We start from the raw sequence: 14,617 nt of genomic DNA on the forward strand, positions 1-14,617 counted from the left end.
AAAGGGGAGCGAGCTGGTCTAGTCATGGTAGAGCACGGGGCTTCGGTTCCTGGTTCAAATCCCGCCAATCACCAATGGAGCTTGGTGAAAGATATTCAAATACATATTAAAATACGCGACTGATACAATTTTGGAACATGTGAAATTGTGTTTGTTTAACTGTAAGGTTCTTTAATAACGGAAATATGTGCTCTGCTTCCAGTGAAGGTGTTTTAACTGTAAAATATTACCTTATCAAATGTTTGTGGTCTTCATCAAATGTGAGGGCGGTGACTTTACTGAAGTGTCCAGAGTATTCCCTCTTCAGTTCGCCGGACACAAGATCCCAGGATCTGATAACTGTGTCATCTCCAGCAGCAAACACCAAGGTCCGCCTTCCCTCCTTCCCTTCCAGGACTTGCAGTACACTAAAATTCAAAGTAGAATTTAGTCTGTCGTCCACAACTGACAACAAACGACAGAAAGAATAGGCTAGAATTTAAGTTGCGTGTTGGAGAGAATTTATTGGGTCCAGGAATGGTATTTCCTGACCTACTTAGTGTTACAGTTCTGTGTATTTAGTTAATTATTTATTTTTATTTTTAGTAACCTACTACAGTTTACAAATGTTCTACTTTGTTTTATCTATGTGTTTTAAGCAGATATGTGTTTTAGATGGTCCAGTTTCTATCTCATCTGAAGGTTGAATCATGTTCCAATACCTTCTGGTTACTGATAAATGTCCATAGTATAACTTTAAATAACATTCCCAGTTGAGATTTACTACATCCTACTAATCGTTTTAAAAATACCCAAAAAATATTCAACCCTTACAGGTAGGGCCTACATCTTTATGGACATGTTTTACAATAATTTTTATCAAACTTTCTTCACTAAGTGGAAGGTGCTGTCCAACCAATCTTAACTTTCTGGTGGAAAACTCTTTCTGGAAGGTTCTTAAGGGTTGCTGGTAAGTTGTTAAATATGTTCAAACCAGTAACCAGGAAGCAGTTTAAGAACTTTAATAGTAGGCTATATTCATTGGATCATTGAGTGTGTCCTTCTGGTTTTCCTGTTGTTAATTGCTTGGAGGAAAACACAATTCACCTGACAACACCCTGCAGGCCCTTGAGGTTACGTAGACACGCATGGTGATGGAGGTCCCACACTCGTACACTAGAATCACTGCCGCCAGACACCAGTACTGCTCCGTCACCAGTCAGCGCCGTTCTCGCCACCGGCCCTCGGTGAAGTCCCTTCCACATTTGAGGCACAGGTTCCTCCTCTGAAACTCAAAATTTTCTATTTCAAACATTGTCAAGATAAAATAAACATGTAATCTCAAACATTAATCAATGAAAGGTATGTGTTTTTATGTAAAATATCTTACGGAAAAAGCCAATAAAATATTACAAAACTTGGGGGATTATTGCTCTTAAATATTTAGAAGGGCTAAAAACTACATGACAATTAAATAACGATCCAGCATAGTACACTTGAATATAGAAATACCCCCGCCGCAGCAAACCTGCAGACTAAGCGAATTTCCATTTGACTGATTGGATTTACACTGAAATGTCTACTTACAAATATAACAATTATTCTTGGTTTAAATAGAATTAGTTTAACAAGTACTTAGGTTTGCTGCATCAGGGAGGGTAAAACTGCTTTTTTTTGTAAAATGTGAATAGTTAGTAAGAAATAAAAACATTTTCCAAATTTGATCAAGATATGTTCACAAACAAGCAAACTACAACAGTTTACTTATTCTCCATAAGAATAACATGGGAATTTTAAATTTACAATTTATTGGAATTTTCTCCATAACCATTAGGCGCATAACAACGCTTCAATATACTAAATTATTTGTTTTTTTAAGCTCTACAAAATGGTTTGGAAAGAAATTGCTAAATTTTCTGTTTTTTGGGTCAAAAATGGGAAAAACCTATTTTTACCCCATAAAACCCCCTGTAAACCCCCGTTCCCATGGTCCGATCATGCTGGATCGCGAACTCGTTCGAATAAACGTACGTTTACACGTTTGAAATTTCATCAAAATCGGATCATTTTTGCTCGAGTTATCGTGCTGACGGACACATATATATATATATAAATTTGAACGGATGGTGTTTTTGGCCTCTAGAGACCTCAAAGCGGAAAAAAAAATCGGTCCCGCGTCCAGGTCTTACCATGAGTACTACGGTAATAGCTTATTCCCTATATGGGAAATTCGCTAAAACTTAGTAACTTAGTATGAAAACTTAAGTTATAAAACTTAACTTATAAAGTTATTTAAGTTATAAAACTTTTAAGTTATAAAACTTAGTATGACGGTTATATCACTTAAAAAATATAGGTAGGCCCATATTTGCTTGAGTGCAAGTAAAATTATTTAATGCCTTAATACTCTAAAGTACCAAAATCTACAAACACTGAGATACATGCTACTGTAATAAACATCTTATATGGCTGCGGAATTTTGATTGTCATGCCTTTACAATTTGGTGTACAATTGGGTTTAATGTAATGAACCATAAACCTTTATACAGTATAAATTAATTAAAGGTAAATTAATTAGGTTTTAGAATTTGTTTGCCATCAAATCTGATGGTTGCTGTCTCATTACAAGCGGAGTTGTTTCAAGAACCAGATGCCATTTGGTTATCCATTAAAATTGTGTCATTTAATAGTATCAAGGCTAGAGTGTGTTAAAGATAAAAAATCAAAACTATAAACAAATCACTCTTGTTGACTTACCTTGCCATTTCCAACATTTGAAAAGACCACTTTTGTGAGCGGATACAACTGTGGTATTGTCTTTACTTAAACAGAACGTAAGAACGATATCTTCGTCTTCATCATCTTTTGCCTCTTCCTGATTGCAAAATGGCAATACCTTTCCTGTGTTTACGTCAAACACTTTAATTTTTCCATCACACAAGCACAGCAGTTTACTGCCATCTGAAGTCCACTGAAATTGGACAAAATTGAAGCAATTAAGTTATTAACAAACTTTTATTTTATGGTGTATGACTAAACTCTCACAACTAAAGATATATTAGTAGGTACCACAACACTAAATATTTGAACCATCTAGCCAGTGGTACGGTACAATCAGTTATGTATTTTGAGTTCAGTTATTTATTATACAAACAGCTTTAGTTTCAGTGATATGTGACAGAAATGTTAGTTAGAGGACCGCAATAAAATGTCATAAGAACTGTTCATTGTACGGCTGGCTACTTGCTAACTCTCACGGGCAAATGCAATGTGTAAGAACAAAATAACATTTTAATAAATAAAACAATCATAAAAACACAGGATTATTTTTTAATTTTCAAGAATTATTGTAGACATATATTCACAGGTTAAATTACAACCAAATAAATAATTTTTGATCACATGACACTTTTGGTGAGAAGTTTTCTATTAGAACTTTAAAAATCCAAGTTGTGTGCTGTATGCCTATATTTCACGATAAACAACCAGAACTACAGTATCGGATTAATCAGAAATTAGAGTGACTAAAACAACTAACTTGCTTAGGCATCAAAGTTTTGACGTTTTTAACATGTTCAGAGCTTGCATAGGAGTATGCAGAGGTTGTAAAGTCGTTTGCATGAAGTAAGTCTTCAATGAGTGAGTGATACATTTATTCTACTCGGTTAGCTTTCATAGTGAATATATACAAATTTAGTTTTTAGAATCTGTGTAGGCTACTTACATTTAATCACACAGCACAATTTTATTGGAAAGAGAGTACCTACCTAGGAAAGTTTGATCAATGGGTAGCCTACTGCACAAACAAATCAAGATGGTTTACAATCACAGTTTAATACAGTACCTTTTTTGATGATGAAAAAAAGTCAAAGTTAAGACAAAAGGACGGTAGGCTAATCTGTCAAAAGTATAAGCACAGAGAATAAAATATACTTTTACCTACGACCGTTTTTTAAAGTAGCCATTCCAGTCCAGTTCTTAGAATTGAAAAGTTTCACTTTACAGCTGTTTACTTTCATATCCGCATAGTTTCATTTCATATCCGCATAGTTTTCTCATATCCACACAGGTAACGGACCAATGAGGTTCAAGTATTGAGAGAAAAGAATTAAAATTGTAATGCTTCGAACGTCAACTAATCAGCTGATCAGCTGATCAGTTGACCAATTTAATTGTTGATCCGACTTGTTCATGTTGATACTCGCGTATTCTTAATTAAGTTGGTGGAAGTCCAAAAATAAATTAAATATTTGCCGAATTGTACCTGATACAATATTATTTATGGTAAGAATGCTGTTAGCAATGTAATATTTAACGAAGTTGAACAAACATGTAATTACAGGAAATCAGCTGATTATACAACAAGTCGTTGCATCACTTTCAGTGGCAATGACAATACACGAAAACATAACCTCTCTAAAAAGTTATCAGTAGTTATTGTTAGTAATTAAATCCAGATTGATAGTAATTAAAAAACGGTCGTAGGTAAAGTAGTGTACGCAACTCGCGTTAATAGTCTTTACGACACTCGTAGAAGTTTTTAAGGCACTCGCCAAGGCTCGTGCCTTAAATTTTCTACTTGTGTCGTAAAGACTCACTTAACGCAATCGTTGCGTAAACTACTATTAAATAAGGTGCTAAACCACAGGATTCTTGCGGTTTCTAGAATGAATGTCATTCTAGAGGTGGCATCTCCGCTGGACCATGTCAACAGAATAAAAAAATAAAATAAAATTATAGATTGTAATAAAAATTGGAAATCATCAAAATTTAGCTTACTTACCTCAATGTCTCCTCCTGAATAGAAGGCACCGTAAACCGACTCCACTTGGAATCTGGAAGAAAAAATGTTTCTCAAAATTTTCACAAATCGCAAATTGGTCTCCTTACTCTTAACACAGTTACATTATATGTTCAATGATTATCTCATTCGTTAGCATCCACCTCACATACAATAAAACTCTTATCACAAATTGAAACAGTTTTATCAATACCTACTAAGTTAAGTGCCGTAACTTAGTAAGATAGTGCTTGTTAAGTTAGTAGGTAGTCCATTAATATACAAGCCTAACTTAACTTATGGAAAGTAAGTTAGATTGAGGTTACAATAATAAACCATTATCACAAATTCAAACAGTATTTAATACCATACTTACCTATTAGAAATCTATTGTTTGAATTAGCATGGATTATTTTTACAACTTTCAGCCTCTGCCATCTTGTAAATCTAGTTTTTTGTTGACAAAATTGTATTTAAAGGTAATGGAGAAACCGTTGGAATAAATAAATAATTAACTTAAATATTGTCCGTAACTTAGAATTGATTTTGTTATTGACTACAACACCGACATAAGCCTACCAGAGGTCATGTAGTTTAATTAAAGCTTGTTAGTCTACTAAGGTAGGCTACGATGATGGCAATAAGGCACATTAACTTATTGGTTACAAAATTCGGTACTTTCCTGTTAAAGGGAACATTCATTATTATCGATGATTTTTTTCGATATATCGATTTTTCCCCTTTACGATATATTACAAATTGACAGCTGATACTTAGGCTAAAATATAGTCTATTATATGGAAAGAAATGAATCTGTTCTAAGCTAACCTAAAATAACCAACCAAACTTGCTGTACCATTTAAAAATTCCTTTGATAACAGAAAAGGCGAGTAAAGAATATTAAATGGAGTTTTTAAATGTTACAGCAAGTTTGGTTAGTTTTGTTAGGTTAGTTTAGAACAGTTTTATTTCAATATTTTTTTTAAATTTTTGTTTGTCGATTCTGAACAATATTTATTTATCGTAGTAACTACGATAAACAACTCTGTTGTCAGCTGATATTTTTCAATTTGTTAATATCGATATAATCGAGAAAAAAATCATCGATAATAATGAATGTTCCCTTTAACAGGAAAGTACCCAAAATTCTAATAATTGACAGCTGGGTCAATATTATATTCAATAATACTCCCTAAAGAGAGGGAATCCTAAGTGGGTTACCTTGTTTGACAACTAGAAGCAAGCGTTAGTTTGGAACCATGCAAAAGTGCTTGTCAAGCTTTGAGTTTTGCCACGCATCCACCCAACGATTTGAATCTAAGTTTTACCCTGTGTCCAATGTCAGACACAACTAACTAAGTATTAACGAAATAAACAAAGTTAAAACATAGGCCTAACTTATATCTTGTCCACAGACATATAAAAAGTAACTAGATAAGAACAAATCACTCCGGTGATATTAAGGTCATACCCCTCAATAGCGATAAAACTATTCAACACACTGCCGACTAATATTTGAGCTCTAGACCCAAAGCGATTCAAATTCGCCAGAGCCTACTCAGCAGGCCCTTGTACTCTATAAAAGAACTGTTTGGCGAGCCACTCGCCTTCCCCATAAAGGTCACATACGTCACTTCAGTTTTATTGTATATATCTAAATAGTGTTTTTGTATAGTAATCTAATGACGCAATCTATAAAACATTTGTTGGTCAACGATGAAGAGATCATGCATTAAAGTATTCGCTGCACTTTACTTTAGGTCCTACCCTACACTCATTTCGAATAAAAATATCGATTATTCGATTGTTTCATTCAAATGAGTGTAGGACCCAAAGTAAAGTGCAGCCCAAGTATTCAAGTAAGTATTCAACATAATGTCGATGAGGGGATGGCAAATTTGTTACTTTGCTATTAAGAATTAATTTAAGTTCGGCATATATGTTTTTGCAAGAGTCGTTTGCTTCCATAAAATCTTAACTGGGTGCTTACAAAACCACCCGGCTTTGGAAAATGTGAGAAATTCAAGAATTAAGAGATTAGGGCCTAGGTAAATTAAACTGGTATAGAAATGAACAACAAACTTACATTTCTTTCTGTCCACTTAAACTCATATTCAAATAAAAGTAGCATAAATAATAGAAGGCAAACTGAATGAAGTAGCAGCAGGACAAAATTGTTTACTTCCTAACCTATTATTTTTATTTAGGTCCTACCTCGACCCTCACTCCTCAGTCAACAGACGACAACGAGGAACGAGGAAAGAAAACAGAAACACGTGTTTTACCGTGCAGGATCACCAACACACGCATGCAAATTATGGACAATGATTACGTGCATTTAGCTAATAGCATAGATAAAATACTCCCTTAGTATGTTTTATCTATTCTGATGGTAAATCATTGCAATAAAGCCGCGTTTACACCGGAGTTTGAAACACGAGTTGCAAACAGAAATTGCAAACATCTCTAAAAACGCCCATTTTCAGACGAAACTTTTCGCTGTTGCAAACAGTTTTTCGGTGTTTGCAACAGAAATTTTTGTTTCCACTTGAAGTCGGTAAAGATCAAAGGGAGTTGCAAACTCTTTGTTTGCAACACTAGTTTCGGTCACTATGAGCCGTTGAAACACAAAACAGAAACATTTTTCTCCGCCATCCCTTACGCTACCACCTCCTGTCTCACTCACGTGATCACTCGCACCACCCTGTGTCGCGACTCAGTGAACCCTGTCTGGACTGCTACCTCGTGTTTGTTGTGACTTACCTCTTATCGTGCGTGATGTGAGTGATGATCTACTGAGTGAGATGGAGTGAAGAGACGACAATATTATTAAGTTAATTAGCTTTTATAGAGAACATGAAGTGCTTTGGAATCAAACTATTTCTGACTATAAAAACAAAAACAAGAAAAACTATGCGTGGAATGACATTTCACGGGAAATTAACTTAAGCAAGGCAGAGGTCCAAAATAGGATGAGGAACCTCATAATTCAATTTAACAGAGAATCTAAAAAGGGCAATAAGTCTGGATCGGGGGCCGACGATGGGAAAACCATGTGGGAGTTTTTTTATCAATCAATGATATTTCAATCAAGGTCGAAATTATTTCAAACATTTTCATGAAACATGGAAACAAAACCATGAAATAAAAATTGCAAACTTTTATTTGAAACTACTGTTTGCAACTGGTGTTTAATTGCAATAAAAGTTTGCAACTTTTTGTTTGAAACTCCGGTGTAAACGCGAATGAACAAAACAAAAATGAAATAATGGAAACAGTTATTTGTGCAACTAGATTTTTCCTACAGTTACCATAAAACAAATAAATTGGTAAAGAAACGTGCCTTCACGTTGCAAATCTGGAGTGAGACAAAGTAATTAGAGTGAGACAATGTTAACACTGTTAATTAATTGTCTCACTGATGAGCGAATTGGCCACTATGCTTATCAGTGAGAGAACATGTACATTGTTAGGTAACTGTAGGAAAAATAAATTGAATGAATGCTAATTAAATAAGGTTAAAAAAATTAAGCTCCCAACATGAAAATATATACTTTTAAAGTCAACAGGTTCAAATAAAAATTCATCCAGATCAGTAGTGCACTTTTCTCTATTATAATTTATTAATACCATAGACTAACCAACACAAGTTAATACTTATCATGATGGTTTTATATGATTGCATTTGATGTTTCTTTGCTTTTCCCGTGCTCGTTGTTCCCGAAGCTCCCTCTAAATGGAAACAGCTGATTCATTAAATTTCAATCCCACCTGTCTGTCAGGTGGGCAGATTTTCCCATCCTTGTTAGTCAGTCGTCACGTCATCGTTGATGCGATGCAGTTATGGTACTGGTATCGCATAGCTCCACAAGTCAATAGTCGATATCGAATACCCCTAATTTACTTTACTTGAGAATCGCTGAAACGAAACGCTTCCATCTTCTTTCTCGAATCTTGCTTGGTTAGGTTCAGGACTCTAGATTCTCGTTCTTTGGTTCTTTCTTTGTTTTTGTTTGGTTGGATTGCATGTAATGTCGACAAGCGTAACGAAAGAAAAGTTGTTAATCGTGTTTTCAGATATAACATCACTAGTTTAATTTTTAATTTATACCCGTACTTAACTTACGAGAAGTTGTTTTCTGGATAGGCCTAGGCCTAGTTTAACTTAAATTATACATTTTTATATTTATATGACTTAAGTATTAACTTAGGCCTAGGCCTATTAAGCTGGGTTTTCCTAGCAGCGGAGTCGGCCAGCGGAGAGAGGAACGCGGAGAGCGGACTCAGCTGGTCTTTGGCAATTTAATGTTACTGTTTTCCTAGCAGCGGAGCGGAAAGCCATGTTAATTTCAATTCCGCTCTCCGTTGTCCGCTCTCCGCTGGCCGACTCCGCGTCTAGGAAAACCCAGCTTAAGAGGATTTTAAATGGAGGCAACAGAAGATAATAATGATGGTGATCAAGTGGAATCGAAATTACACTTTGTTAATACATACGACCAATTTTCTATTAAAATTGCAAGAAACCGAAGTATCTACGTATAGCAAATTTGTTTGCAGGCCTGCTTGTAAGCAGGATTTTGGCCATAACCTGTATAATACTATAATAGCTTCAAGTTCTTGTTTATCTTTTACTTGGTCACAAGCCAAGTCCAACTTGGTTATAAGCTCCTTATTACCGATAATACAATTAGATTTGCATATGAGAGGTAAATTTAATTTACAGACCGTTCTATAACTTTAGTTTAAAAGCGTTTTCTACTGTGACTATCACAATCATACTTCATATTCATAGATTGTAGAGAAACAACCTAAACCTACATTAATAACAACCTACAACCATAACCATCAACCATGATGTTATGTTAACGAATTCGACGCGAATAACGATCAAATATCGATAGACGATATTTAGAACTACATCGACTTCCCGAATCGATCGAATCAACGTGACGTCACGACTGACTTAACAAGGATGGGAAAATCTGCCCACCTGTCTGTCAGTCATCGTCATCTCATCTTATCTTGCTTGTTGTGACGTAGTATTGAATGTTCTTGTTTGTGTTTGGATTTTGGATTGTCTTCTTACCTGAAATAACATTGCGTCAGTTTCACAATTGATAATTTATTCGATTTTAACCTGTAAGTTAGTATATTTTATATAATTTAAGTTAGAATCAAATACTTTTTTAACCTATAGCGGCACACAAGTTAGAAATATCGCATAAGCATAATATGAATCATTATTCAGTTTTTACCCACCCGCCCTCGGAATGAGTCATTTGCAGAATGGGTATCAATTTTACAAATACTCAGTTAAAGTTCCTAACAACAACTCATTTATTTAACCAAGTGAGACATATTTACATGCTATGGTTCATTGGTTATGCATGTAACCAATCAAGTTTAAGCTACAGATTTGTATCGGTAGCCTATACAAGGTTAATTAAGGTTTAAGTTTGTATTTATTTCCTATTTTTGTGCCATGAGAGGCATGAGATAGGAAAATTTAATCCATAAATTCTGCAATATGTGAAGGCAGATAAGAATGAGATATAATTTGAGATTATTATATTTGCCTTGTTGTATAATGGGATAGGCCTAAGTTACTAACTAGAGCCGCATAACTTACAATAATGTTCTGTAGAATGTCATGTAACTTAGTCTCACAAGTTCAACAGTATTGAAACGTCTACCCTAAAAATAATTTTCTAAAAGAAAGCCATTCATTTAACTTAGTTGTCACTCATCAGGGTCTTATCCTACCTTACGAAAGTGACTAACTTATATCGACAAAAACGCTAAACCCATAGAAGAAATTGACAACACAATGTCAGTGAAAACCACAACAACAGCTTAGTACTCAATTTTTCGGTGGAAAAGATACACATTAACTGGCGTCAACACAATTCACTAAATCATTTTGTGAAAGTTTTCCTGGAAGCGATTTAAAGAAAGGAACGGCTGTTGAAACTTGATCTTAATAAGGTCAACATTTGGACTACGTATTTGATTGACCCAGTAAGTCTTGTTCCTATACCGTTTTCAAGAGAAAAAGGGCTAGTTTTGAGTCCTTTAAAAACTCAAGACTTGTGTCGCCAAAGTTGGAGGAAATGCCTAGCGTAACATCACAGCCTAATAAACAATTCTGAGCAACACAAATGTTCCAAGAAAACACTGCTCAATGTTTCCTTTTATTTAATCAACAGTTTGTAATTATTTTAGTCATGTGAATGCAATGTTTCCAAAATCTATGTTTATTATTGATTAGGTTTGGGTAATTGATGAAAACTGAAACGTGTATTTACATGTTTCTTGATTAAGTTATGGAAATAATTTGACATGCTGACTAAGTTTTTCAGAAAGTTTGTTTCTTAATTGTTACCTACCAGATAAGTTAAACCAGAATGGAATGCAGGTAGAGTAGTATTGTAAATCTAGAATAAATTGACACTCCAGAACAGGTTTTATGTAGCCTAATAGATTTAAGTTTGGGCTTTTCCTTTAAACTGTTGCTTCATGCTCCAGTTGTTTTTTTAACTCAAGACAGTCATTTCCAGACAATCTACGATCAAATACACAGCATGTGTTTAACATAGGATATAGGCTACATAAGCTACAAGATGGTGTTGCTTTATTAATTTATTTATTCTTATTGGATTAGCCTATACTCATACAAATTCATGATAGGAATTTAGTTGCTTAGAACCTTTTGGACGTATCCATTCAACATTCAACTAGTGGGGCGGCCAATTAAAATTATAACTACAAACTACTAAACTACTGTAGGTTCCTTATCTTAATAGAGGCTATAAATACTTTTTTTCTTTTCAGCTAAGAAAGGAGAACAAAAATATGTACAACCAGTCAGGATATCCACCACCCTACTCAGGTATATTTCAGACATATCTACCTTATCTGTTTAAAATAGGTACTGTAGCCTATACATAACTTAGTCTAATGTAGTTTTTTTTTCTATCTAGGCTTATTTAAACTAGGCAGTTTTTTTACTTGGCCAATGCTTATTTCTATGGTTCTAATAAAATTTGCATTGATATGAACAAGGTTGTAGATTAATCGTAACGTTATAATATTTTCACCTCACTGTGAAATGTAAACTGAGGTACAGTAACAAACAAAGATATAATTTCATGTTCATCATAATGCAAACACATAATTCTGAAAGTATTAAATGCTTTATGATGCCTAAACAGAATCATAAAGACTCTCAAACATATTTTAAGTATTACAACCATTGCAACTGCCGGCCACTCATTCACCGATTGAAAATGTCAAATATTAACAAATACAGATAGCTCAGAGGTAAGGTAAGAAGCTCACAAATTGAAGGTATCAGGTTCAAGACCCGTCTGGAGAAGATAATTTTTGTTCTAGTTTTTTTTTCTAAATTTGCTTTAATTACCATCAAAATTTAATCAAAATACCCAACTGATAAATATGTTTTTCATACTAAATCTTTATTATTTTGTGCATATGTATTATACGATACCCATGGGATGGTTAGTCCTATGTTGGGAAACTGTTGGTTGGGCAAACCTTTGGCCGAGCGTACATTATTAGCGTGATACATGGTATATTGGCCGAACATAGGTTGGTGAATAGTTGGCTCAACAAAATGTACAGATGTTGGCAATTGGTTGTGTGGCCTAACAGAGGCAAGTTGGCCAATACATACGGTACCGTTGGCCAACCGTGGGAGACAGTTTGTAGGGCCAACCAATCCCCAACAATTTTTGTTGAAAGGATATTGTCTGCAAACATATACATACACTGTATAACAATTCTTCAAATGTAACAGGAAGTTTTCTTCATCTTAAAACTTCATCTTTTGCCAACTAACATGTGACATTGTCAATCATCATATCCACGGACCAAGTGACGCACATATGCGACATACATCTCTGTAGACGACTGCAGAGAATTCATGGCCTTCAAATAGACCGTTACGAAGATATAAGCTTTTTAATAACATTGGACACCGACGCAAATATGCGATATCAGTCTATTTTAATGTGACCAGCTGTCTCATATATGGGACGGATGTCTATGGGTAGAAACCGGCCATCACATATGTTTGTCGCTGGTCCATATGAATGAAAAAGTTAGTACTGTTGGGGTAGCGAACGTAGATAGATGACTGTAGGATTATTGTTATCAGTTGAGTTATAAAGTTATAAATCATCTGTTATTTGGTTTGTTTACATTATTGTTTTGTTTTGTAAATAAATAGTTTTGATTGAGTTTACTTAAAATGAGTTTTGAAAGAATATTTGGAATGCATCGAGATCTTACCAAAGTAGTAAACAACCGTTTGGTTTGTTGGGCTTTGTATTTAATGGAGTATGATTTTGAGATCCAGTACATCAAGGGACAGGATAATTGTTTGGCTGATTTTTTGTCTCGGTTTTCACTCAAGACACAAAAGAATTAGATCCAGATGATAGAGAGATTCGAGCATTAGTTCAGGAGAAAATTGACGTAGTTTATCCAAATCAAGAACTTGTAAAGGAGTAGAAAGACCCAAATATAAAGAAACTTATAGACTACCTGGAACATGGTTGGCCAAAAGATACAGAAAACTTACCATCATCTATGAAACCATATTGGAATAAGAGAGAAGAGCTGACATTAGAAAACGGTATAATCATGCGATTAGGAAGAATTGTGGTGCCACAGATTTTGAGAGAAAGTGTATTGAAAGAACTCCACAAAGGACATCCTGGAATAGAGGCCATGAGGTCCCTATCAAGGTATTATGTTTGGAGGCCTAATCTGAATAAGGATGTTGAGTTGTATGTCCGTAGATGCCACCCATGCCAGAGTAACCGCTCATTTGACACAGAAGTACCTCTATATCCTTGGAACGTGCCAAGTGATCCTTGGGAGCGAATTCATCTTGACTTCGCAGGCCCATTCGACAACCGATTCTGGTTAGTAGGAATCGATGCTTACTCAAAATGGGTCGAGATCGAAGTAATGGACCATACGACAACTGCTGCTCTTGTAAATAGATTAAGAACTTGGTTTTCGAGGTACGGTGTTCCTAAAAAAATTGTATCCGATAATGGCACCCCCTTCACGTCCCATGAGTTTAAGACTTTTTGTAAGAACAATAACATATGTCATGTCACATCGGTGCCGTATCATCCAAAAACCAATGGTTTAGTAGAGAGGATTATCAGAACCTTCAAGAGTAGATACAGTGCTTGCAAACAAGAAGGTCTCAGTTCATCACTTGCACTTTTACAAGTGTTGCTTGCTTATCGGAACACCCCACAAAAGACCACAGGACAACCACCATCAGTCCTTTTCTATGGTAGAAGAATACCAACAGCTTTGGATAGGTGGAGGTGTAATAGCAGAGAGAGAATAGAAAATCAAGTGTGGCGACAGAAGTACTACCACGACTTAAGATCTAAACAAAAGGAGTTTTCTGTCAAACAAGAAGTGTGGGTTCAAAATGAAACGAAGAAGGGCTGGAGACCAGGAACAGTACAAGAAAGGACGGGAGAGCTATCATACACAGTTTTAGTTGGGGGAGAAATAATGAGAAAACACGCTGACCAGCTGAGAGCAAGAGAAGGTGCAACTGATCCACCCCAATGGAAAATGCAAATGGAACCTGAAAATGATGATGTACATAGTTTCGGAAAGTCAGCCTAAATTGGGTGGGGAGAAATGTAGGATTATTGTTATCAGCTGAGTTATAAAGTTATGAATCATCTGCTATTTGGTTTGTTTACATTATTGTTTTGTTTTGTAAATAAATAGTTTTGATTGAGTTTACTTAAAATGAGTTTTAATAATTAATTATTCTATAATGACATTGACCAAAGAATG

At 35.1% G+C, this 14,617-nt stretch overlaps 2 protein-coding genes across 2 annotated transcripts in view; one reads left to right on the forward strand and one right to left on the reverse strand.

The window, feature by feature from the left end:
• The window catches only part of LOC128989593 (transducin beta-like protein 3), a 28,691-nt gene extending 21,714 nt beyond the window's left edge, over positions 1 to 6,977 (reverse strand). The window contains exons 1-5 of the mRNA XM_054411517.1: positions 6,846 to 6,977; positions 4,763 to 4,814; positions 2,737 to 2,950; positions 1,087 to 1,264; positions 231 to 407 (exon numbers count right to left, since the gene is read on the reverse strand). Of these exons, the coding sequence (XP_054267492.1) occupies positions 231 to 407; positions 1,087 to 1,264; positions 2,737 to 2,950; positions 4,763 to 4,814; positions 6,846 to 6,871 (647 nt within the window). The 5' untranslated portion in view covers positions 6,872 to 6,977. The remainder of the gene's footprint in view (positions 1 to 230; positions 408 to 1,086; positions 1,265 to 2,736; positions 2,951 to 4,762; positions 4,815 to 6,845) is intronic.
• A 2,818-nt stretch (positions 6,978 to 9,795) lies between these two features.
• Positions 9,796 to 14,617, forward strand: part of LOC128990131 (phospholipid scramblase 1-like) — a 33,458-nt gene continuing 28,636 nt past the window's right edge. The window contains exons 1-2 of the mRNA XM_054412391.1: positions 9,796 to 9,898; positions 11,591 to 11,648. Coding sequence (XP_054268366.1) covers positions 11,612 to 11,648 — 37 coding nt within the window. The 5' untranslated portion in view covers positions 9,796 to 9,898; positions 11,591 to 11,611. The remainder of the gene's footprint in view (positions 9,899 to 11,590; positions 11,649 to 14,617) is intronic.

This window comes from Macrosteles quadrilineatus, unplaced genomic scaffold, assembly GCF_028750875.1.
Source record: "Macrosteles quadrilineatus isolate MER2022 unplaced genomic scaffold, UCM_ALF_1.0 Scaffold_3__2_contigs__length_128488019, whole genome shotgun sequence".
Classification (NCBI taxonomy): Eukaryota; Metazoa; Arthropoda; class Insecta; order Hemiptera; family Cicadellidae; genus Macrosteles; species Macrosteles quadrilineatus.